General features: G+C 47.9%; 1 protein-coding gene across 2 annotated transcripts in view; it reads left to right on the top strand.

The window, feature by feature from the left end:
• Positions 1–1,070: 1,070 nt before the first annotated feature.
• Positions 1,071–24,113, top strand: part of GPR157 (G protein-coupled receptor 157) — an 86,467-nt gene continuing 63,424 nt past the window's right edge. For both annotated transcript variants that reach the window (XM_078642304.1, XM_078642303.1), the window contains exons 1-2: positions 1,071–1,327; positions 3,564–4,297. In XM_078642304.1, coding sequence (XP_078498430.1) covers positions 3,903–4,297 — 395 coding nt within the window. In that variant the 5' untranslated portion in view covers positions 1,071–1,327; positions 3,564–3,902. The remainder of the gene's footprint in view (positions 1,328–3,563; positions 4,298–24,113) is intronic.

Below are 24,113 nucleotides of genomic sequence, written 5' to 3' on the forward strand. Positions count from 1 at the left end.
CTAGAGGCAGGATACAACCCACTCGCCTACACGGCACTACAGCAGACAACCTCCCTACCTAACAAGGAGTTCTACGAATTCCTCAAAATAAAAGCAGCTGTCACCAAAGCAGGACTAACGAAACAAACACCCACCATCATACAATACGCGCAAAACTTAAACAAGACGGGCCACCAAACAGCACAAATCTACAAGCTAATTACACCACGCACCACAACCCTAAACAACAAGACGCTGGCATTCTGGGAGGAGACCATACAGAGACAGCTGAGCGAAGTAGAAAGAGCCAAACTATGGACGACAGCGTCCAAAAACAAAATCACACCACAGCTAGCACAAACCAAAAATTGGCTACTCCACAGGTTGCACTGGACACCAGCGAAACTGGGGAGGGTTGGAGCCAGTGAGAGCAGCACATGTTGGAACTGCCAGATGGCCACGGGAGATCTATCTCACATGTTATACGAGTGCACCAAAGTCAAAGCTTTCTGGGGCAAGGTCTATAACGTCATAGACACAATAACGGGAAGCAAGATACAAAGAGGACTAGCGGGGATAGCCACTGCCTTTCTAGCAACAGAACTCCAGTCCAAAGAAGTACGAGACCTGGTCGATGTACTTCTAACGGCTGCAGTGAAAACGATTTTGGGTAACTGGAAGGACACCAGCAAAGCCACTTTCAAGCGCTGGTTCAACTGGGTAACCTTCCTCCGGGGGGCAGATAATATCACCGCCAAGCAAAAGGCGGCAAATCATACGGCCAAGGAGAACATGTGGGAAGCTCTCAACGCATACTTGGAACGATAACCCCCCCCCCCCCCCCCCCTTCTCTTTTCTTTCTCTCTTCCTTTTCCTCTCTCAGGCCCCGCCAGGCCGCAATCTTGCAAGACCAGTACAAGTATTAAGAATGTTTTTGTTTTTTTTTTTTTTTCTATGGATATGTAAAATTTATTTTCAATAAAAATATTTTGAAATAAAAAAAAGAAATCTCTGGACTTCCTTCCACGTTGTCCGTGTTTGGGGCTGAGGCTGTAAAGCGACGCTGCCCTGTGAGGCGTGGCTCGCGCACTGAGAGTGAAAGGGGGTAATGAGGACAGACATACACCAGTGGTGTTTGGAGCACCGAGGCCGTGAGGAGAGACCGGGAGCGCTGAGGCCGGCGGGGCGGGCACGAGGAGGCGCTGCTCCAGTTCTCACATGACTCGGGGAGGGCCTCGCTCCGGTCCCGCCCCCAGGACAGACTCCCGAGTCGAAGCCGAGACCGGAGCGGCACGTACAGAGGAAAGGACTGAGGAAACGAAACATTATTGCCACGGCTACAGACTCTGTAAGTAACCCCTCTCCTTCCCCCCCTCCTAACAGATACGCAACCCGCGGGCACAGGGACTCTCCCTTTCCTGCTCCAAACTTACTGTTTGTGCCTGAAACTAAGCGACCTCCGCCCTCGGTCTCCGGGGGTATCTGGGACGAACCCCGAACTCTCCACGGAGTTGCAGACCACCGCCCTCTGCCCCCTCTCGTCATTTGGGGCCGCGGCACCCAATGTTGACAGCTCAGTTAAATTTTAGGGGCTCTGGACCGATTTTGGCTGGGTCAGTTGTGATCACTGTTTATTCCTGTCTCTCCCGCCCTGGAGCTCCCGGGTCGCCGGCGGTAGCACTGCAAGATTCCCATACAAAGCTTGCACCTATCGCATGTCCCAGGTCCACGAGTGAGAAGCTCGTCCATTCCAGGTTTTGCTTTCCATGCTGGGACTTGCAGTACAGTTGACCTTATTTTGGGATCGGTGCTCCCAAGTCCAAGGATGCGAAGCCAAACCCGTGGCATGAATGAGCTGCTCACCAATGAACCTGGGAAACCGGAGACCTCCGGTAGCTGGCACGTCACCCCATGCCCTATAGCCCTGCTGTCTAGATAAGACCTCACTCATGCTGGGTTTTTATCCTAAGGTCACACCGAGGACTGGCCCAAATTTGAGTCCCAAAATTCAACATGCTGGTGGCTGTATTATGTCTTTAGTCAGTTACCCTAAAGCCTTCGAGCAGTGTCTGCGCTATATAAAATTAATAACTAAACTAAGAAGTCAGGGCTGACCGCTGTAGCCATTGATGCGCAAACCGCAGTTACATTTCTATAGCGCATGGAACTTCTAGGAAGGCACTTAGGACCAATTTACCTCCATCCTCTGCTATAAACACCCCTCTCCTTATGTCAGGGGATGTAACATTCCCTTCATTTAAGACTGTGGACCTCTGTCCCCATTTCTCTGGAATACTGTGCCCCTCCACTTATCCCTGGTGCTCTAAGATCCCCCTCCAAGGCCTTTAATGGGATGAAAAAAAAGTGAGGGGTCTTTAAATGGGGCATGGCCAATGTAATTTAAGGCATGGCTTAATAAATAAACTACATTTCTGTGATTTCCATAGTGTGACACCCGACCCGTATGTCAGTGTCTCTCTGAGCTTTCAGTTCTTGCATCCAGGTATGTAACACACCTACTGACAAACACCTAAAACCAGCCAGCACTATTGACTGGTCAAATGTTGTCTCTGAGTGCTGTGTAGAGAGGCCATGGATAGGATGACCATGTATTCTGAGCACCGGTTTGACGCACTGTGAGAAACTAACACTGCCTTCAGCCTCAGCTCCAGAGCTCTCAGTCAAGGCAACTCAGTTCAAAGTATTTATTATACAAGAGTAACGTGCTACACGGAGAAAAATACAAAAACACAACCTCCTGGGAATAGCCAGCACTCTTATGCAGTGCAAAATTAAGTAAAATATGTGAAATACACACCGGAACCTAATCACTGACATTTATTACCTTAACATTTTTACATTAACTGTTAAGAAATTGTCAGTGTTTTTACCAGTAAAGTTAAGGACATGAATATAAGGACCCGGTTCAAAGCTAATTTTAAATCACTACTGGGTCTGAGACCCGTCCCACTTAAATCCCTGCCCCCTCCAGTTGAGAGGATTTCCCCCCCCCCATGCTCTACCTTGGAGTTCTGAACACCATCCTCTTTGATAAGCCCCGCTCTCGCAATCTCTGGGGCTCAATGACTTCTTCGAAGCTTCCCTGCTTCTAGGCACTTTTTTTTTCTGAGACACTAAAATCACCTGAATCCTTAGTTCTTAGTCCCACTTCATTTGGTCTGCGCCATCATGTCTCCCAGAATCTGGAATCTCTTCCCTTCCTGTCTGTGGAGCTCTGGGTCATCTCTGCCTCCCTACACCCCCTGGAGCTCTCATCCTACCCCACACTTAGCATATTTCCATTCCTTAAGTGTTCCTCTGGTGGTCTGCATCTGGCATCTCGCCCACTAAAGTCCTAGACTCCCACACTCTGCTTGATAGTGACTCCTCAGTTGCTCTGATGCAGCAGTCATCTTTGAGAGGAAGAAACACCCATGAAGCCCCTGTAGCCTCTAGCTCTAGAATCGGTCACCCCACCGCCTAGAGCCCTAAGACTGATCTAGGTCTAGACACTGCCACTGTGCTTGATATATTTTTCTAGATTTCCTGTGCTGCTGCTTCTGATATTTTTCTGTCTTCTACAGGGTCCTCCTTGAAGCTTTTGCAGCATGGTCCACCAGCTGTTCGTTGATGTTTTAGATACAGATCTTTAATGATGACCCGGATGCTGACTCATCGTTGATTGGCTCTCCCAGCTACTCGTTGGTGCCATGTAGATGGAGGTCCTCTGGATGCTTGTTGATCTGGGAGCAGGTCTCCTGCTTGATTGATGCCCTGGACAGGGTTTCTTCCTGGTTGTTTGTTGATGATCCAGATGTGGATTTCCCAGTTTTTTGATGACCCAGATGGAGAATCCCCCAGCTGTTTGTTGATGACTTTGCCGAAGTGATCCCTCATATCCTGACTTATCTTTGACTTCCACAATGGTCCTGCTGCCTAGCACCACTGCAGTCCCTCTCCCTGAGATCTACCTGTCGGAGCAGGTGACAGTGCTGCTGTCTTGCGCCTTGTCCGTGGTTGGCTGCATTCTCATCATCTTCACCCATGCCCTGTGGCCTGAGCTGCGCAGTCGGCCCCGTGAGCTGCTCCTCTACCTCTCTGTAGCCGACCTGTTGTCTGCCGTTGCGTACGCCTACGGCGTGCTGCGAAACTTTGAATCCACCACATGGGACTGTGTGGTGCAGGGCGCCCTGTCCACCTTCGCCAACACCAGCTCCTTCTTCTGGACTGTGGCCGTGGCCGTGTACCTGTACATCACCATTGTGCGAGCCAAGCCCAGCCTAGCAGATAGCCTGCTCTGCACCTTCCACACAGTCAGGTGAGCAGGGGCTATATGGAAGCAGATGCTTGGGTGGTGGAGGAGGGGAGCTAGTGTGGAAAGTTACTCACCTCCCAATCTCAAATTCTTGGGTTCTTATCACCTGGATACTGTAAAGGAGGTTTCCCTCTCTTCACGCAAGACTCTGCTTGCTGCATATTGCTACAGTGCTTGTTTAAAACCCTGTGGATCATTGACTTCAGTTCAAACCACACCCCTGTATTACAAATTTGGAAGAGATGACCAGGTACGATTTCAGGCGCACAGCAAGACTATGGCACACAGTAATAAACACACAGTAAGGAATGGTGCTTCAAAGCAAGGTAGGGAAGGTCACCCCAGTATTGTCTTGTTACAACTAGAGCACCATAGTTATGCTTTATTTTCTCTGACATTTCCATCTGTATGTATGCATATTTATTGTCTATCTTCCAATTTATTTAACTGATGAACGTGCAGCCACACTTTGATGTCTACGACGTTTTAGTGCACTTAGTACCCTTGCACAAAAAAATATACTCTTGCCTGAGATGACCAGCGTTGTAGTCCCACCACGTGTCCATCTGCCACTACTTTAACTTCATTAAGAAAATACACATATATTTTAACTCCGTTTATCTGTCCATGCGCACAGTAATTAGACTGGCCACATGGAGAGACTCTAAAAAGATGCAGTGTTCATATTTTTCTGTTAAATGCCGATGACAAAAGAATTCCATTAGCCAGTACTTTGAGGTCACGCCCTCTGACTATTGGGAGGGGTTCTTTTACGTCTGTAATTATGTGTAAAATTATGGGAAAAGGGGGACACATTTACAACACAAACTGTATAGTTGCACAGTCGAAGATGTGCATAAAGCAGGAAAGACACCTGCAGATGGGCACATCTGTAATAGCAAGGGTCTGCTCCCAAGGCATAAGTCTTTAAACAAGCATTAGGTATGCAACAGGTCTCACATTTACGCGAGTTTGAGGTTTTGGCTTTATATACATGACAATTCCTTTTTATTTATGTTTTGGTTTTTGAAACATAAATACAACGTATTGTTATTTACAATGCCAATAGCTTAAACTCGCATAAATGCAAGACCTATTGCATTGCAAATACTTGTTACATTTGCCACATAGAAACATTCTTTCTCTAGGATGGCTCTGGTGAGGTACGATTAATGGATTGATTTTGTGTCTAGATTGGGGTGGACTGATATTTTGAACATCCGTCATGATAATGGTATCACAAAGGAGCAAAAGAATTGTCCAGTACTTTGTGACCCCCGGCTTACTGGGATGTTAAAAGGCTCAAACACAAGGTCTTCACAGAGTTTCGTGTCCTTTCTCTGGTCACCCCTTTGATTCGGGTGAAATGACACCGCCGCATATCTAGGTGGTCATAAACGCCATTTTGTGCCAATAAGCCTCGCAAAAATGTACAGTAACACACATTTTTGGAGCATTTCTCCAGTGTTCAAAGATCGACAACTCTTTTAAACATGCAATAAATTAATGTCTTTGTGGACCTCGATGCGTAAAAAACAAATATAGTGTTTTTCAACTTATTGGACAGTTAACAGTACTAATTTGTAATAGAAGGGGTTATGGTCCATATCGCTTGTGTGTCGGCAAGTTTAAGGTCAGTTCAGTGTCTTTAAGCATTTGAAAGAGGTAATGATCAGCCTGATTGAGTGGGCCACTCGCAGCATGCTAACCCCGTGCCCTGGTGGGCTCCGTGCAGCTTTTTTTCGTGGTGAGAAGCCTTTCCAGAGGGCTAGACTCGTGAACGCGCATCCATTTATTAATTGGATCAGCGCCAGATGCCAATCATTTCCGAAGAAAAATCAATGACAGGTAATCAAGCCAAGTTTAAAAAAAAAATACTAAGGTGCAGTTGAAGGACAGCAACTAATGGAAAGGGCTCATACAGTGCTAGTTTACATTCTGTGCAGGAAGGCCTCCTATTGCAACACCGGGCACTATCTGTGAAGAGGGGGGGTGCAAGAGGAAAGACCTTGCTCCACACCAGAGGAAATAATGTCCAATCTCTGTCAATACATGTGAAGCTACAAAGGGGAACAACTCGCTCAGAGAGATTCTAGTGAATGCAAGGAAACAGCAGAAATAAGCATAGAACAAAATGGAAGGTCCAATGGCAGCCCCAAGGCAAAAGCAACATTCAGTTTATTAGGGTCGTGGCATCTTCAACAGAGATTCTAGATTAAGTCCGGCAAGACGCCGTTTATGCCGAGGTCTTAGGAGCTGATACCCTATCACAGGTGCTCCGCTCTTTTTGCTCTAAATTCGGGTCATCACTGGACCGGTGGCGATGGGGTGACGCGATCGACTTCCACACCTCGGAGGTCCATAAAGTGGGATCAATTATATGCGCCGCCGGACTTAATCTAGAATCTCTGTTGAAGATGCCACGACCCTAATAAACTGAATGTTGCTTTTGCCTTGGGGCTGCCATTAGCTTCTGGAATACACCGGATTGTACAATATCGACAGGAACCACTCGAGGCCGCCCTTAGTGGGGTGCACTTCTTCCAATTTAAGGATACTATCTCTGACCCACCGAACTAACCACCATTTCCTGTTTTAATCCCATTTGGCTTTTGGGTCCAGCCCTTCTTGCATAAAGAACTCGCCCCGAGGAAGTTCCTAAAAGGCAAAAAAAGAGGAACGAAACGTGTTGGCTGTGCCTATGCTTCATGAACACTTTGTTGAATAAAGAAGAAGATACTTAAAATTACTATTTCTATTGACTTCATTTGAGTGCACCTTCCATTTTGTTCTTTGTATTTCAATAATTTACACATCCCACAGCAGCGGATGTTGGAAGAGATTGCACCACTCTAACTTAAGAAACAAATGATCCGTAGTGCTTGACCTGGTCTGCTGCTTTTGGTTTCATTGCAGAAATAAGCATGTTAATACCATGCCAGTGGAAATGAGGGGGGCATCATTGTAGTATGTTATTTGGAACAAGTATTGCGGTAAACTGCGATGGAGCAAAGATCAAACTTCAGGGGCCGTTAATATGAACAAATGCCCCCTCGAAGCGAACAGTTGTGTCGGTGGGGTAACATAGCCCACGCGGTGCGGGCGGCCCTGAGCTCCAGGCTCCCCTCTGGCCCTGGCCTCAGGAGCTCCTGACTGGGTCTGGAGGGTGGGATCCCTCCATGTAGCCTCCCTCCCCTCCCTCAAGTTTTACTCAACTGAGTTGTGTCCCTGCTCTTATGCGATTACGCAGTCTAGATTTCGCCAAGTAAGTGCGTGAGCTTTGCAGAGCTCGGAAGCAGTGACCTGTGGTCACCTGGAAGTGTTTCCAAGCTGTGCTGTGAGCAGCCCATGCACTGGCTAGAAATTCCAAGTTAATGTATGTACTTTAGACAGTGCTCTGCCCCGCAGGAGTGAGTACATTCATTACAAGGCCCCAGGTTATTACTGGCCTGCAAATTGCATGTTGCAATGACTTTACAGAGTAAACAACCCTGCTAATGTACAGTTTCAGTGCAACTGTATCTCACTACACGTGTTTAACCCTTTATCAGTTCAGCCAAAACAGCCTTTTCTATTACTAAGAAACATGAGAAATGGCACGGAAAAAGCCACAGTTGCAGGTCCATAAAGAGTAATATGTCATTTATTATCCCTGTGGAGGAAGGAGAGGAGTCGGGTAATGCGAACCACTTCAGGCTTCTCTTACTACTTGTAGTTCTATTTTCATTCCTACTTTCAACAGAGGTAATAAACAGATTATTACACTCAGTGCTTCTGCACATATGCTTTAAAACACAGCCTTCAAAAAGATTTAAGTTGCAGGTGATTGTTGATGCCGATCGAGCCGAATAGGACAACCAAAAACATTCGCCGAGGCGCTTACTAACATTGAGCTAAAGTACGTTATGTAAGCCCTAACATCACTTTCCTTAAGAACGTATCAGTCCCCTGACAATGACATTTATAGCCTGCAAGGGCTTGCACGAGCTCCATAGCTTGAGAACAATGTCACTCTTTCAGTTGTGTTGCCTACACAGCCTCCGAGGAGCACACAGCGGCACTGCGCCTGTTATGTGCCACTAAAGTTACTAGTGCAGAGATGCCAATAATTAGGCCTTCTGGTTTCTGACAGACTCACAGCAGATGTGTGGGTTCACACGTTTATGTGCATTCGAGCACACGTCAGAGGCAACATCACAGGAGCTTTAAAAGCAGAAATATGCTAATCAGCAGCGTGTTCGCAGTTTGATAGCGCTTGTTTTGTGGCAGTTGTTGCCTCCTGTAATTACTGGCAGGCTCTGTCCACCTGCTTCTGCTGTCAGCTGCCCTCATGTCATGCTCGTTAGGCACCAACAAAGGGGCTTGAGTGCCCCCGCCTCCGTGTTTCACTTCTCCCTCCCTGGCTTTTCCCAGTGACCTTGCAGTAATGAAACTGCAGCCGCACAATGGAATCTTTTGCATGCTGCCAGCTGGCTGCCTCTTCACTCCATCTTGGGCACACCTCCTGCGTCACTCTGAGGGGGCAGTGCAACTCGCGTGGACTCACAACCCGACCACTGCACCTCCCGCAACTGAGAACGTGTTTCTCGCCTCCAAACAAGGACAGCTTGAAGAGAAAGAACAACGGAGCCATTCAAATGCAATCGGACACAAACAACCACAAGGAAGGCCACAGAAGGAACAATAACATAAGATATCAGCAAGATGCCAGCAAAAAAGCTTTGCTTGTTATAAGATGAAACCAGCTGAAAGAGACGCCGTGATCGTGCGAGCGTGCACATTGGCTGTCCAGACACAAGCTGAAAGACACGCCGTGCGCGTGCCCATGTGCTGTCCGGGCCCAATTTAATGCAGATGCCGTGAGCGTGCACATCGGGTGTCCGGGTGCGCACCTGTTTTGTCTCCCTTCCGAACCCAAGTCGACAACAATAGAGTCTCGCCAAGGTGAAGCAGCGCATGCACTGCGTTCGCTAGTCGAGACCTTAAAAAGAAGTGGGGGGACTAACCTAGTTAATTAGAATGCAAGTGACAGTGCGGCGCGTGACATCACAGGAGGTGGCATCACAGGAAGTGACATCAGATCTTAAGCCCTCACTATATGTTTAGCAGGTGTATCATGAGTACATTTGAGCACATTTCGAGTATACTTGCGAACCCTCCTGATTTAGGCAGACAATTAACACTTCTGTACGCTACACATAAAACAATGTTGCCTTTTGTCAGTGTAAAACTTACTCTAGCCATAGTGCTTTAAAAGAAAAAGAGTGATATTTAAATCATTACAATGCCTCCTCAGGGGTAGTAAGCGCTATATAAATGCTATTTATTTTGTGCAAATACCGGGAAAGATCAACACCTCTGACATTCTTACAGTGCATGCATATCTCCTAAACAGAACCTGAACAAAGTATGTGTGAAGTGCTAACACGATGTGAGCCTTTGTTTCCCCTCTGTTGCATTTGCTTCTAGGTGTGAGGCTCCTGACTGCTGCCAGCCAGGAGACTCGAACAAAAGGAGGCCTGATGACCCTCAGATTCGGCCTTTGTTATGGGCCCCGCAGGAGTCAGAAATAAGAGAGCCCCATCCCGTCCCCACATGCCCGTTGTAGATCGAAAGCACATAACAACGTGCAGGCGCTGCTGAAAGTGTCCCGGTGTTTGGAAATTACACCGGGACGAATTCAGCATCTTTTTTCAATGGGACCCCACTTCTTGGTAGGGTAGACGGCGCCCACCTTGTGAAAAAAGTGGGTGGACGCTGTCCACCTGCGTGTACCCCTAACTCGTGCCCTGTCTGCTCCTGAGAATACGCCCACGCGTTCTGGGTTAGACTGGTGAGAGCAATGAGGAAGGGTTGAGCCGCTCCCAGGGGCGTAACATAGGCCCAGGCGGTGCGGGGGCCCCAGAGCTTCTTGTTTTGGAGGGTGCCCGCTCTCCCAGGCAATGCCATTCCATGCCTTACAGAATGTGTGTAATGGAACACTGGAGCAGATTATCCCTATGTTGGACGTAAAGGGTTACCTGTTTTACTTTATGCGGATGACGCCGTTTTGTTGGCAAGGACCGCAAAAGGGCTTTAATCGCTACTTGACACCTTTTTATAGTTTTATGAAATCCCGAGATCTCGCCATTAACAACACAAAATCTTTTGTAATGAACGTAGGGAAAGGTTATAAGAAGACGTTCTTATTTCATGTTAATGGGGAGAAGATACCTACCACAAAAACTTTTTCATACCTGGGTGTCCTGTTTGATAATCAGTTGAAATGGGGCCCTACAGTCCAGAGGAAAATGGGGGAGATAACCCGGGCAAACGCTGCCATTTTTAACTTTGCTAGGAAAATGGACAAACGCCCAATTGCTGCATTGTTAAAAATTTATCAGGCTAAGAGTGTGGCGATAGGGTGCTATGGAAGCGAGTTATGGGGGCATACGGGAGTCAACGATCTTGTGGTGGCAGAAAATAATTTTCTGAAACAGCTGCTGGGGGTGCCAAGGGGAATGGCCAGCTTTATAGTGCACGAAGAACTAGGAATTCCCTTTTTAAGTGATACCATAGCACTACGGCCATTAACTTGCTGGTTAAAATGCTGGCTAAATAAAGATCTGCCACTTAATCAGCAACTTCTGAGAGAAGCACTATCCTGGGATAATATGCTTAAAATCCCGTGGTTAAAATATCTGAAAGATTGCTTCTCAGAACTGGGGCGCCCAGAGCTTTTTGAAAGCCCAGACTCTATCAGCAGAGCTGATGTTGAGTATGTGAGGAAAACCTTTTCTCTCTCACGGTATTTGCATCTTGAGGAGGTGGAACTGAATAAAAGTAGTGTCCGTAAATATGTTGTTTTGAAATCTACCCCAAATATGGAACCTTATTTGTCTTGGCCGATGTCCGGCTTTGATCGTTTCCTGTTAACCAGGTTCCGTCTGGACCTCTTCCACCTATTGCTTGCTGTTCCAAAGGGTAACCACCGAGGTCAAGTGCTACCGCCCTGCGGCTGCGACAATGTGTCTCCGCAGGACATGGTGCACTTTTTATTTGTTTGTCCTTTTTATGATATACCTCGGAGGTTTTATCTAAAGCCTCTCCTTAAAAAATTGAACTGTACCCAGGTCAGACCTGAACTTTGTTATTTACAGCTGCTAACTCACGATTGCACTTTATTTGTAACCGGCTTTTTAAAACTAGCCTTAAGATTCAGAAATAGCATGGAGGGTTAATTGTTTAGAATGGCTGTTTTAAATATTGCACTGTACATGATCAACTGTGACTGACAATTCTGGATGTGGTTTTTAGTTTGATCTAATTTTTAACTGTGTTTTTATTGAATTGTGCTTTTATGGTTGTTTGTATGAATAACCGAATAAAGATTTTTTATAATTGAAGTGTAATGGAATGGAAAAAAATGTGTTAAACACTCGGAAAAGCCAATCTGATTTACCGAGCAGCCCCCTGCATTGTATGGGGGGGGCGTTCAAGGGGCTCTAATTGAGCCCATTTTGCATGGGGGGCAATGCATTTGATTTACTTCACTAGCAGCTCCATGAACCACATTCTGCATGGAATTCTAGTCCTTCACGATTTACTTTCTGGGCTCTTTCAGGGCTAACCACCACCTTTGTAAAACAGCGCAGAGTTGAGTTGGAAATGGAGTCTGGTGCTTTAAAATGAAATATACAAGTGCATGGAGCCACTTACCATACCGGTTTGCTAATGAGAGCTGCTGGTACTCTCCCATAAAATGTATTTTTCTCCTGCTGAAAAGTGCTGTGACTCTCCCTTTCACACTGAAGAAGCGCAGGTACTCCGTACCGGACAACACCTGCCCAAATAAAGCTTTGGTGGGAATCGGGCAAAAAGTAACGGAGAGGCGTTAACTTGCTCTGAAGTGTGTGGTTTTTGCAGCAGAGGGGGCACGCGAAGGTTGCGTTGGGGAACTGTGGGTGGCACACTATGTTGCCGAACTCCAAGTCACTTAAAGCTGCATACAACTGTTAAAGCTTCCCCTCTGTGGGCTCGCCGAGGGTGAACTGAGCACCCCAGATACCTTTAGTTTCAGGCATACTGTTTCCCACCATAACGGGCAGATCGACATAGCCTGGGAGTAGAGATGTGGAACCCACAGAAGGCTGTCTCGCTTTCAGGGAGGGAAAGGTGAAGTCTGTGGTGACAGGGTAATAATTGCAAAGGCCCTATGCTATTTTATTGTAGCATTTATATAGCGCTTCGTACCACATTGCGGGCATGAAGCACATCATTGGACTCGCAGCACATTTCCCTGTTGGGGACTGTGCAGCTCAAAGAGTGTTGTTTGTTGTATGGTTGTGCAGAAAGTGTTTGGTGTTGCGAGTTCAAAGAGGTGCTTTCTTGTCTTGAGACCTAGCGCCTAACAGTGTGATGGAGCGGGAAACATGCTTTACGACGAAACTTTTACAACGCGGTACCATTACCACGCAGGTTTTACAACGCAAGTCGTTACAACGACTTGCGCTGGAGGGCGCTGTAGGATAGGGAATAGTTTAATTTACTATCCAACACCTTCCCTACTATCCACGGGGACTGGAGTTGGAATAGTAAATTAAACTATTCACTATCCAGCGCCCCCCAAAACCTGCGTGGTAACGGTACGCGTTGTAAAAGCACGCGTTGTACCGTCATACATCCGATGGAGCACGAAGGGTGAGAGAGAGGCATGCAGATGGGAATTGTAATTAGCTGGCAGAAAAATTTACTCGGGAGGTTTCATGTAATGCTTGTGGTTTTCCTTCTAGTTTTTAATTAATTTCCATGCTGATTATTCACTCTATTGGTAGAAGAGGCAGAGCGGTAACTAGATGGTCTGTGCAACCGTTGTCCTTAATGTCACTGAGGTGGCTAAGATTGGTTGGGCAGTAGGGTGGATGGGACCTGCAGGGAGGGATTACAGTTCCTCCAGAGAACCATATGCACACAGCAGATCTCTTCAGCCATTGGCTGGCTGCCGTGTCCTGAAGCAGTCCTAGGTTAGATATGAATGTTTTAACTGGGCCGCCACATTGTGCAAGTGTTCTTTCTGTAGCCTTTACTGAATACAGCTGGGCTCTTAGCTGCCAGTGTTGATTTATTTTGCAATCTACGTATTTATGGCCATCTGTCCTGTCTGGATACAGTCGGTCACGAGGTCCACCTTCCTTGCTAGTGGTCAGCCTTGAGAGGATGCTGGCTGGTGTGGCTTAACCAGCCTTGTGGTCACTCAAGGGCAGATTGTGCGTCAGTGGTCCGTCCCTGGACTTTGTCCACTGATGGGGCTATTTGATGGTGAGACCAAAGGACCTGTGTTTTGTCAAGAGGCAAATGTAGCACCTATCTGCCTTTTTCGTGGCCTCGTAGCACTCTGGCTGCCGAAAGAACGTGTCCTCAACGTTCTCTGCGTCCTCGCTGACCGGAGTGAGGGTCCCACGTGTGTTTGTGCGTGAGGTGTCCTGGCCTCTGATATTGACTGGGTGGGAGGGGTGTGTGTTGTCTGCAGTGCTTGCGTCGTTCTTCTTGCGACGGTTCCCCTGTATGCCCTGGCGTGCCTGAACACAACATGGCCCCTCCCCTTGCCCCCCACCACCACATGACCACACACACACAGTCTAGTACTGTGGCTGGCGTACGTCTCGGGGGGATTATGGTACACATGACTTGATTTTCATGCAACACTTGCGTCCACATTCGCGCAACCTCGAGGCGCTTTGAAAGGTAGTGTTCTGTCGGAGTTTAATCCTTTATATCGACCACATACAGGTGAAACATTAGGTCACACGCAGCTCCCTTACAACAATGCTTAAAGACGATGAGTTATTTTACCACTGACAGACCCTCGATAGGGTAATGTTTCTTAAAGGGCTGGGGCCCTGTCAATGACATGCACACTACTCAAACGGGTACAGAGATGCTTTTCTCATCGGCAAGAAACTAAGCGGCTGCACATGTGTTCCTCCTTCCAAGCTCACGAGACAAGAGACCTCGGCAGCAATCTTCACTTCCCCGGGAAGTAACCTTCCTCCGAGGTCTGGGCAGCTGAGGATACTTCAAGTTGCCTGCGTCATCAGACGGCCGTCCTCCTCAGTGGGGTTCCCAGGCGTTGACACGTGTTGTAATGTTCAGCTTGCTTGTGTCCCGGCGCATACCAAGACAGCTCGGTGGGTTGACAGCCGACTACACAGATGTGTGTGAAAGCTGCCGGAAACGAGTATACATCCGACGGCGCCCGCTCTGCATTCATCCTTCGGGGCCGACAGGATGAGGCACGCGCCTGTCACTCAAGAGGCAGTGCAGATTCGTTTTTGGTGTCCGACATATTGGTTGTTAGTAGTTTGATGTTTTGTTGTAATTAAAGGGCCCTGACCTATTTTATCTTTTAGTATCTGACCAGAAAGTGGGCTGTTTCCTACTGTGACCCTATAAAACATGCACAGAGCGATCCATTTGAAGGAAACTGCAGACTGGTCGCAATCTTAATTGTAAAGCTGAAGTTGGCTCGTGCTGTCGCAATCAGCCTGTCCTCGGAAACCGCAGCTCTGCAGATATATCCCCTCCCGGCCCCACAAGGGGAAGTGCTCTGATTGTTCCCAAGTGTCCGAAACCAGATTTTAAAACTCTGGTTTCGGTGTCGCAGGGTCGCCAGGGGGATTACACACTTCCTGTGCCAGAATGATCGTGCAGGCGCCCGATCAAAGCCTGCAGACAAAAACCGGTATTTGCGCCTTATAAACCAGGGCCACCTTAATTGTGTGGATTTTGAGGCTGATGTGTTTTACACAGAATTACCTAGTTGCCACATAATTCACCACCTGCTGCATACTTTTAAAGTTTCACCAACATAATGTTTGTTTTTAGCTTGAACGGATCAAAAGTTACTAAACAAAAGAGAAAAATGCTCCGCACAATGGCAGAACCCCTGCTTGTTTGGTTAGTAGCACCTGGACTCCATAAGAATGACATAAGACACTGTTCCCTTGTAGGATGTGAGGACTCTCAACTCCCATTGTGGGGTCTGATGCACTAGGATTCCCCAGTTCTGAGGTCTCCGGTGCTGCAGCACCCCTCTCTTGGTTTGTTATGTCCCTGGTTCCTTATTGCCTTGAGATCCCAGTACCCTTAGTGGTGCTTCTTTGGGATCGGTGGGCTTGACCCCCACTCCCCTTCACCTTGTGGGATCAGAGATGCTGGATTTCCGCTTGTGTGATATAAAACTCTAGCCAACGCCTCCTCATGAGGTATGAGGCACCAGACCCCCCCCCCCCCACCATCGTGCCATGTGGGCACTGGGCGCCATTTCTGTGGTATGAGGGACCCCGCACCCCTGTGTTGGGTTCAATCAATCAATCAATGACACTTATAGAGCGCGCTACATACCCGTAGGGTCTCAAGGCGCTTGGGGGAGGGGGGGTGCCGCTACTGCTCGAACAGCCAGGTCTTCAGCTTCTTCCTGAAGGAGAGGTGGTCTTGGGTCAGGCGCAGGTCGGTCGGGAGGGAGTTCCAGGTTTTGGCGGCCAGGTAGGAGAAGGACCTTCCTCCTGTAGTTGCTCTTCGGATGCGGGGGACGGCGGCGAGGGCGTGGTTGGCTGACCGGAGGTGGCGTTTGGGAGCGTAGAAGTTGATCCGGCTGTTGAGGTAGCTCGGGCCTTGGTCGTGTAGGGCTTTGTGTGCGTGGGTGAGGAGGCGGAAGGTGATTCTTTTGTTGACGGGGAGCCAGTGGAGGTCTCTCAGATGTCCGGAGATGTGGCTGTGTCGTGGGATGTCGAGGACGAGTCTGGCTGAGGCGTTCTGGATCCGCTGGAGTCTCTTCTGGAGCTTGGCGGTGGTACCGGCGTAGAGGGCGTTGCCGTAGTCCAGTCGGCTAGTGACGAGGGCCTGGGTGACGGTCTTCCTGGTCTCGGTGGGGATCCACCAGAAGATCTTCCGTAGCATGCGTAGGATGTTGAAGCACGCCGAGGAGACGTTGTTGACTTGCCTGGTCATGGAGAGGGAGGAGTCCAGGATGAAGCCCAGGTTGCGTGCATGGTCTGTCGGTTTGGGTGCGGTGCCCAGGGCGGGAGGCCACCAGGAGTCGTCCCAGGCGGAGGGTGAGGAGCCCAGGATGAGGACCTCCGTCTTGTCCGAGTTCAGTTTCAGGCGGCTGGTCGTCATCCACTCGGCTACCTCTCTCATCCCCTCGTGTAGGCTGGCTCTGGCGGTGGCGGGGTCGTTGGTCAGGGAGAGGATCAGCTGGGTGTCGTCGGCGTAGGAGGTTTCAGTTATGGTGCCTCGTTTGGTGCCACACTTGCTGGCTTTGGGCTTCCAGGTGCCCTGTTGGGTTCATTGCACCTTTACTCTTCTCTTGGTGGTACCTAGGGGCTGGCCCCTTGTTATCTGGACCTCGCCCAGATGGCTCCGGGGCACTCTGCGGGGTTTTTGAGGTGTCCAGTTCTCTTTTGGGGAGCACAATGAGCTGAGACCAGTCCGGGGGGGGGGGTGACCCCAGGAACCCATAACTGGGTGAGATGCACTAGGCAACCCACGTGGGTTGTGGTGGATTGTACGTTTCAGTGGGATGAGTGATTCGGTGCAAACAAACTGGCTTGTTGATCCTTTGCAGCGCCCTCTTTTAGAAGAAGTTTGACCAATCTTGAGAGAATAGTCCGTGCTCGGAGATGGGGATAGAACATTTTTAGAACACACCTCAGAATCCAACCATTCTAAATCAAAAGGTGACCCAGGGTGGGGAGTTCCCCTCGAACCCCCCAATATCACACACATCATCTGCTCCCTTCTTTATCTGCAGCTAATGGGCTCCGCATTCACGTCAATCCCAGGCTCCATATTCAGCCCAGAAGCCGACGGGCAGGACCAGCCATATGGGAAACAGAATGGCCCCAGTGGGCGGGGGTAGGGGTGCTTTCAGGACCGGGTGGGCTGAGAGGTTCTCTGTCCACAAAGCTCCATGGACATCCCTGAGGGAGCAGCATCCATTGCTTTGTAGGCACATTCAAGTTCAATTTTATTGCATGATTAATAAAAATCGTTACAATCTTCATTTGGAATAACAAGGATAAGATTACATACTATAAATACATTCTTTCGTTGTTAAACTTCCCTATATAGATTTTTTAAAACCATTTCTTTGTTTCCCCCATGGGCAGTACTTTTGGTTCTGGTTCTTGGACAAGTTTTTGTGGGGGTTGAATGCGCCTTAATGATCTTCGGGCCGCAGTCGGACTCTTGTATTCAACGTTAACTACAATTTTTTTTCGATGGTTTTCCTGGAGCTGTTTTTTTTACCTCATTCATAAATTTAAGACCCCTACAGGCCAGAATTGAAGAAGTACCTCCCAGCCAGCTTATTACCGCTTGCTGGCATGTGTTTATGTTCAGTGTAATGAAGATGTCTCCTAAGTACTGTCTTCTTAGGGCCATAAGTGCCGGGCACGCACAAAACAAGTGTGTTAGAGTTTCGTTGTGGTATCCACACAGTCTGCATTGGGGACTTTCTTTTTGATATTTCCAAGATGGTCTTAGGTCCTTGGAATAGTGCTGACCCATTCGGTAGTCTATGTAAATCTTTTTTAAGTGTTGACTGAAATGGGTGGCTAAGTAGACCTGTGGTTTTTGTTGATTATAGGAGGAAATTACTGTCCAGGCATGGCGTCGATTAATCAGTGTTTTTTGGTCCTCTAATAGAGATTTTCTTTTTGCTGCGCAGTTAGCTGCTTTACTAAAGTATACTTGGTCTGTTTCTTTGTTCCATACCTCTAGTAATTCAAGTTCGGGCAGGCAGGTACTCGGGTAGGGTCCCCACGAGTTTCTAGGAGGCTCACTGTCCTGAATTTTTATTTCTTGTAGGCACATTCATGATTTGCTGCTGTAGAGAAAGGATGCTTTTGGGCGCTATGCCAGAATCTGATATATTTGAGTACTTCACACGTTTCTCTCAGTGGTGAAGAAATTATGCCAGGGGTGTAGCTGTCAATAGTGAAGCCGGTGCAATGGCACCGGGGCCCATGGGTGTGACTGGCCTTCAGGAGCTACATTATAGTTGTATTTTATTGGTGAAATGTGTCTGGGGGGCGATTTCCTTTTAACAACTTTGTGGCCATGGCACCCTTGCTACACCACTGTCTGGGGCCCCTATGCAGGCAAGCCAAATGTCCCCGTCCCCCAATGTAGGCAAGCAAAATGCCCCCTCCCATTTCCTGTTTGGGTACCGAAATGCAGTCCTGGTGCACTATAGACAGTCACAGGTCTGGTTTCTCATCATATTTCTTTGCAAGCCATATGCCTTTAAGCCAATATATTTGGATAGCATTCTGTAAAATGAATATGGCTTAGTTCAAAACAACTGAACTCACGTGTGTATCTCTGTCTTCCTTGTGCATTGTGCTATAATATTTTCCAGGCCAGGGCGGTTTCTAGTGCCGCTCCTGCCGTGGACTCTGGTCTGGGAGCAGCGAGGTCTGCGTGAGGCTCCCGGAGGCCCCTCCCGGGCCTCGCCCTGCCCTCGGAGTGAAGCCAAGAGTCCTTTCACCTGACGTGATGTACATGTCGAACGTGCCTGCACGTGACAAGTGTACAACACGTAAGGATATTCAGAGCCAGCAAGAGTCCTGGTGTCCTCGTCATGCCGTTACGAAACCACCCAAATCGGCCCTCCAGACTATTCCAAAAATCAGCCCTGCTGGAACTCTGACACCGGCCCCTCGGGCATTGCCCGAGTGCCCGCGTTACCAATCTGACGCGGTTTGCTACTGCCTGGCACAGGGGTACAGGGGTACTCACACATTTTTTCCCATGGCCCGAAATGTATTCTCTGTGGCATGACCGAGGGCCGCATTCATACGAGCGGGGGGTCTGGTGGGTGGAGGGGGGTTGCGGGGTAGGGGTAAGGTGGGCATAGAGGAAGCAAAGCATGTACATAAAGTGGGCAGTGAGTTGTGGAGTTATTTTGAGGGGCAAATCAAATCCTTCCTATGGCTTTGTCTCCTTAATTGCCATTAGGTGATAGAGGTGGGCGGCTTGAGCCAGGTGCCTGGTACTTGCTCAGCTTGAGGTTGTTGTGGATACTCAAACCCAAAACACACTAGCCCTTCATTTAGCTTTTGTGTGTCACCCACGCTCAGGCGCGCAACACCCATTGGACTCACCGGACTTCAGCCCCCCCCCCCCGTCGTGTGTGTCAGCCCGGGATGAGACAGATCCCGGGCACACACACAGCCACACCCGAACCTTTCAAAGGTCTTTAAAAGACCATTTGAAGGTTAATAAGGCCTTGCTGTTGTTTCACCCCTTGTTGGAGGCCCTGCAGCTCCACTCTGCCTACTGATTAAAGGTTCAGCCCCCCGACATTTTTTCTTGGCCCTCCCCCCCCCGAAATTTGGCTCTAGTTGCGCCTCTGCCCACGCTGTAACCTCATCTTCCAAGAATTAAAGGCTAAGCATTACAGTTTGATGTAACAAGCATTGGCATAGCCAATAGGTCTCACCTTTGTGACCCTATCAGTGTTTAACAATGCAACAGTTAATGTTGGTGCACCAAGGATATTGTGCTGCATAACTAAATTCTTATAAGGTCCCAAAAGCGAGACCTATTGGCTATGCCAATGCTTTTTTTTAGGTGATCTTGGCACCTGCCATAAACTGAAAAACTTGCACTTTTAACATTTGTTTTTTTTTCACTCAAGCCCCACAAAAACTGCTGCCAAGCCTGGACTAAAGGCACCTTCACACATGAGGCTTTATGCGTTTTCCAACCCAGGTGTGTCTAAAGTAGTTTTGCTCCCTACAAGGACACGAGGGCAGATACTACAGGCAACTGTTTCAATGCGGTACAGCCTTCCATCTCACAAGCATCATGTACATGTTTCTCAGGGAAACACCCACATTGACACCATTGGGCATGTTTTCTCGTTTACTACATGAACGTTAATCTCCATAAAAAAGCTGTCATTTAAGAAAACTATCTTTGTCTCTCGACTTCTTCTTTTAACCTTTATTTATCATTTTACCAAGAACAAGTAACAAAATTTGCATTGTGAACAATGGGTCGCGTGTAGATAAGTCTCTCAACTTTTTAGCGGGTTCTGGATAATAACTTGACTTTAAAACAATATATACCTTCGCATGGAATTCGGGTAAACTGCACTTTGCTGGACTGGAATGGAAGAAGGCCCGCTCCCGATTCCAGTGGGGCAAGTGTCACCAAAGCAGGGGGCGAGTGCCACCAATTCCAGAGTACCAAGGGGCAAATGTCACTATCTTAAGATGCCAGAGAGTCAGCCCACCCACTGAGGAAGGGAGGGGAGCAGGTGCCTATTTCTCAGAAATGTGTCTGTTATTACATCAGCTTTGCCAAAGGACAGGTGCAAACACTACAGAGTGGCAGAGGGTCATACGGTTTGAACTCAGGGTAGCAAAAAGCAAAACTCCTCAGCTCAAAGAGCGGAGGGCCGGGTGATGTGGCTGTAGCACCGCAGAGGCCTCCATTTCGTGGTGGCAGAGATGGGGAGGTTGAGCTTCTCATCACAGTGAAAAGGGGATGAGATCTCCCTACGGATAGCAGAGGTCACCGACAGCGGGTCGCCACCTCAGGATAGCAGTAGTGCAGCTGTTGTGCTCACTGGATGCCAGTGGAGCACGTCAGTGTAAATTCAAAGAGAAGTGGGGCAAGTGTTTTCAGCCCAAGGTGCCAGAGGGGACAGGGGCTCACCCTTGGTGACAGAGAGACTGGTGTTGTTACCTCAAGTCGAAAGAGGGCCAATGTCCTCGTGGTAGTGAGCCAGAGGGCAGACCGAGATAAAAAAACGCGAGACAGGGCTCAGGTTATATATAATACGAAGCAAGTGGCAACCATGAACAAGCATAAACACTGGAACACCAACATGCAAGTTAAGAAAAAATAGCTTGATATAGAGATAACAAGTACGCGTGAAAAGCATTACCCGTGACGGAGAAAAGACAGATGGCAGCTGCGCATGTTCACGCGCACATGCACGCAAGCTTGAGGCCATCAGCTGGCAGCACTTTGAAAATCCCCTTACTAAAAGTCGAGCAACAGTGTTTGGGCTGTTCTAGGCTCAACCTAAAAAGCCCCTGAGAAGTCAGTGTCTGACATTTGACCTTTGTCTTTGAATATACAGCAAAGTGACATTTAAGAACAAAATTTATAGGCAGGTTTACAGTGAGCACTCTGAAGGATAAGACCGTGACAGCAAATAGAAATTGTGAGTTACCAACCACAATGCTAGTGGCAATCAACAAGGGGAATGTATACCTAGATCAACTTTCTGAAACTCCCCAAGATGTCTTTAGATGGTTTTGACGCAACGAAAAATATGGGATCTGAAGGTAACGAGGAGTTATGTTGCATGATTTAAATGCTCCATCAACTCGTGTTATTGTACTTACTGTCCACCCAGACCATTGGCTCAGCTTCCCTGTTAATTTAGCACCTTCCCTACCTCTACTGACTCATGCCGAGCAGCACCGGATATTTCAATCCTTGCACTCCACAGCCGCATATACACAGCATATGCTTACACGCAGATAAATATCGAAGGGAATGAGCAGGGGGGAGCCAGAGAAGCAGTCCTCTCTCCCCTTGCTGCTTCTCTCTGCAAGTTCCTGCGCCCCCAACAACCGTCCCCGAAACCGAAGGGGCGTCTGCAGACGCTTGGTACTCAACAAAAATAAAAAGCTAGGAAAGGGGCGGGCCTCAGAAGTTGAGTGTGGCTTCACTTCCGGGTCGTTGCTTGTGCCTTCCGCGTCAAAAACAAGGGATTAAGAGCCGTACTTCCCCAATAATAGAAGAGTTCGGGAAAGAGCGGTTCTGTTTTTTTTTTTTTAACTAAAGGCATCTCAACATTGGGCCTATCGTGAGTTGCGTGTGTTGTGCTGACACGTAAGCTGCTGCATTTTTTAAAATGAAAAAGTATTCAGTCCGTGTGTTGTGAGGTGCGGCGAACTGCTACTGGACATTGTGTGGAAGAAGGAAAGAAAGGAAAGTTATGGGCTCGTGCCGCTGGTGCATACTTTTGGCTGTTAGCCTGGCGTTTGATGGTGCACGCGTCTTGTCGTGACAAACCATCTCGAGCAACCCGCGTCAGGAAAGCTCGAATGCTGAGCTGAGGACATTGGTAGAGAGGAGTTGCGTGCATGCACTATAACCAGGAATCCGTTTCTTTTTCTACAGCAAATGTGTACCCTCAATGAGAGAGCGAAGAGAAAAGACAGATGGCAGCTGCGCACGTTCACGCGCACATGCACGCAAGCTTGAGGCCAGCGGCTGGCAGCACTTTGAAAAGCCCCTTACTAAAAGTCGAGCAACAACGCATGCGCTATTCTAGGCTCGACGTAAAAAGTGCGAGAGAAAGAGATATTGATCTAGTGGCTGAATTGAAACCAGAAAACCTGGAATCAACCCTAGCTTCCACACTGGACAAAAATCTGTGATCCTAGGCAATTTTTAATTTCAACTTGCTTTCTTTATCACATACAAGAACACCTTGAAATGCATGAGTTCAAGATGTGTGCTGTACAAAACCTTCTTTGGGTTTGAGTTACTAAACTGCAATGTTGTTCCAAGTATAACAAACTAAGCCATCCACAGGGCACACTTAAGAAATGATTTGCTGCTTGCTTCTCTAAAGGTCTTGTTGACGGGGAACAGAGGAGGCATGAATGTTTCTAAGTTCATGTTTGAAAACTATCACTGCTAATACATACTTATGGTACAGTGATATAATATGTACTAAGCTGAAACACTTCTGTAAGTTACTGAAATATTAAAAAAATTGTGAATAATCTATCCTATTTTACATGTTTGTTGCACAATGTCTTAACAAATTAACGTATTCTTAAAGAAAAGTGGTATAGGACACCTTTGCTACCCTTGCTTTAAGTTAGTGTGTAAAAAATGCTTGCCCATTTAACAACTTTCTGAATATTATGCTTTGTCAAGTGTACAGCAGCCCAGTGCTACTGTTTACCAGGGGGCCGCCTTTGAAGGTCAGAAGGGCTGCACGCGGCCCGTGCCGTACGTGGAGTATCTCTGGCCTGGCAGGACGCTTGATGATGTGCTGCTTGAATGCTTCTCTGCCCCATTCACAGGTGCTGCCTCCTAGCTTCCAGTCAGAAAAAACCAATCTAATTTGGGATTTTTTTTTTTTTTTTACCTGGGAGGAATTCCTCCAAATCTGAAGGGAGGGTGGATTGTAAAACAGTTCTAAGGAATCGTGTCCAATGCCTCTACTACTGAGGAAACCCAACGGAAGCAAGGCTTTGGCCCTACCTCAACGGAAAAACAAGATCACATGGAGTCAACATATCCTGAAAAACAAGTCACAAAGTGGTGGGTTGAATGCTTGAATTAATCTCCACCACTGGTAAATACTCTGGTGCACCATCCAATCCATTGCTTGTTTATTTTGTTTGATCACTGTACCACCACAAACCAGAAGAAACCATGTCCAAATTAGCCTTCACCCGGCTCCAATAGGAAAAAGTCCTGCCTGAACTGCTATGCTGTATCCCACCTGATCAGGAACACGAGCAACCGCAGATCAGCTCTGGCCTTTTTGGACCCAAAATGGGTGAGGTGCAGCTTGGGTTGACCTTTTGGGGTTAACTCAACACAAAAATGGCCAAACCATTGTACAGCAGCATATAACGCTCTCCCACCAGTCTTGAATCTGTCAATTCCACTTACAATACAAATGAGCAAAGACATGGGGAAGTGCCCCTATGGGAATTCAGCAAATGCTGGAGAGATGAAATTAATGTAATTCGCCTCCACTCATGTTCCCCCAGCCCTCTTCTTGAAT

Source organism: Lissotriton helveticus, chromosome 5_1 (assembly GCF_964261635.1).
Source record: "Lissotriton helveticus chromosome 5_1, aLisHel1.1, whole genome shotgun sequence".
Lineage (NCBI taxonomy): Eukaryota > Metazoa > Chordata > Amphibia > Caudata > Salamandridae > Lissotriton > Lissotriton helveticus.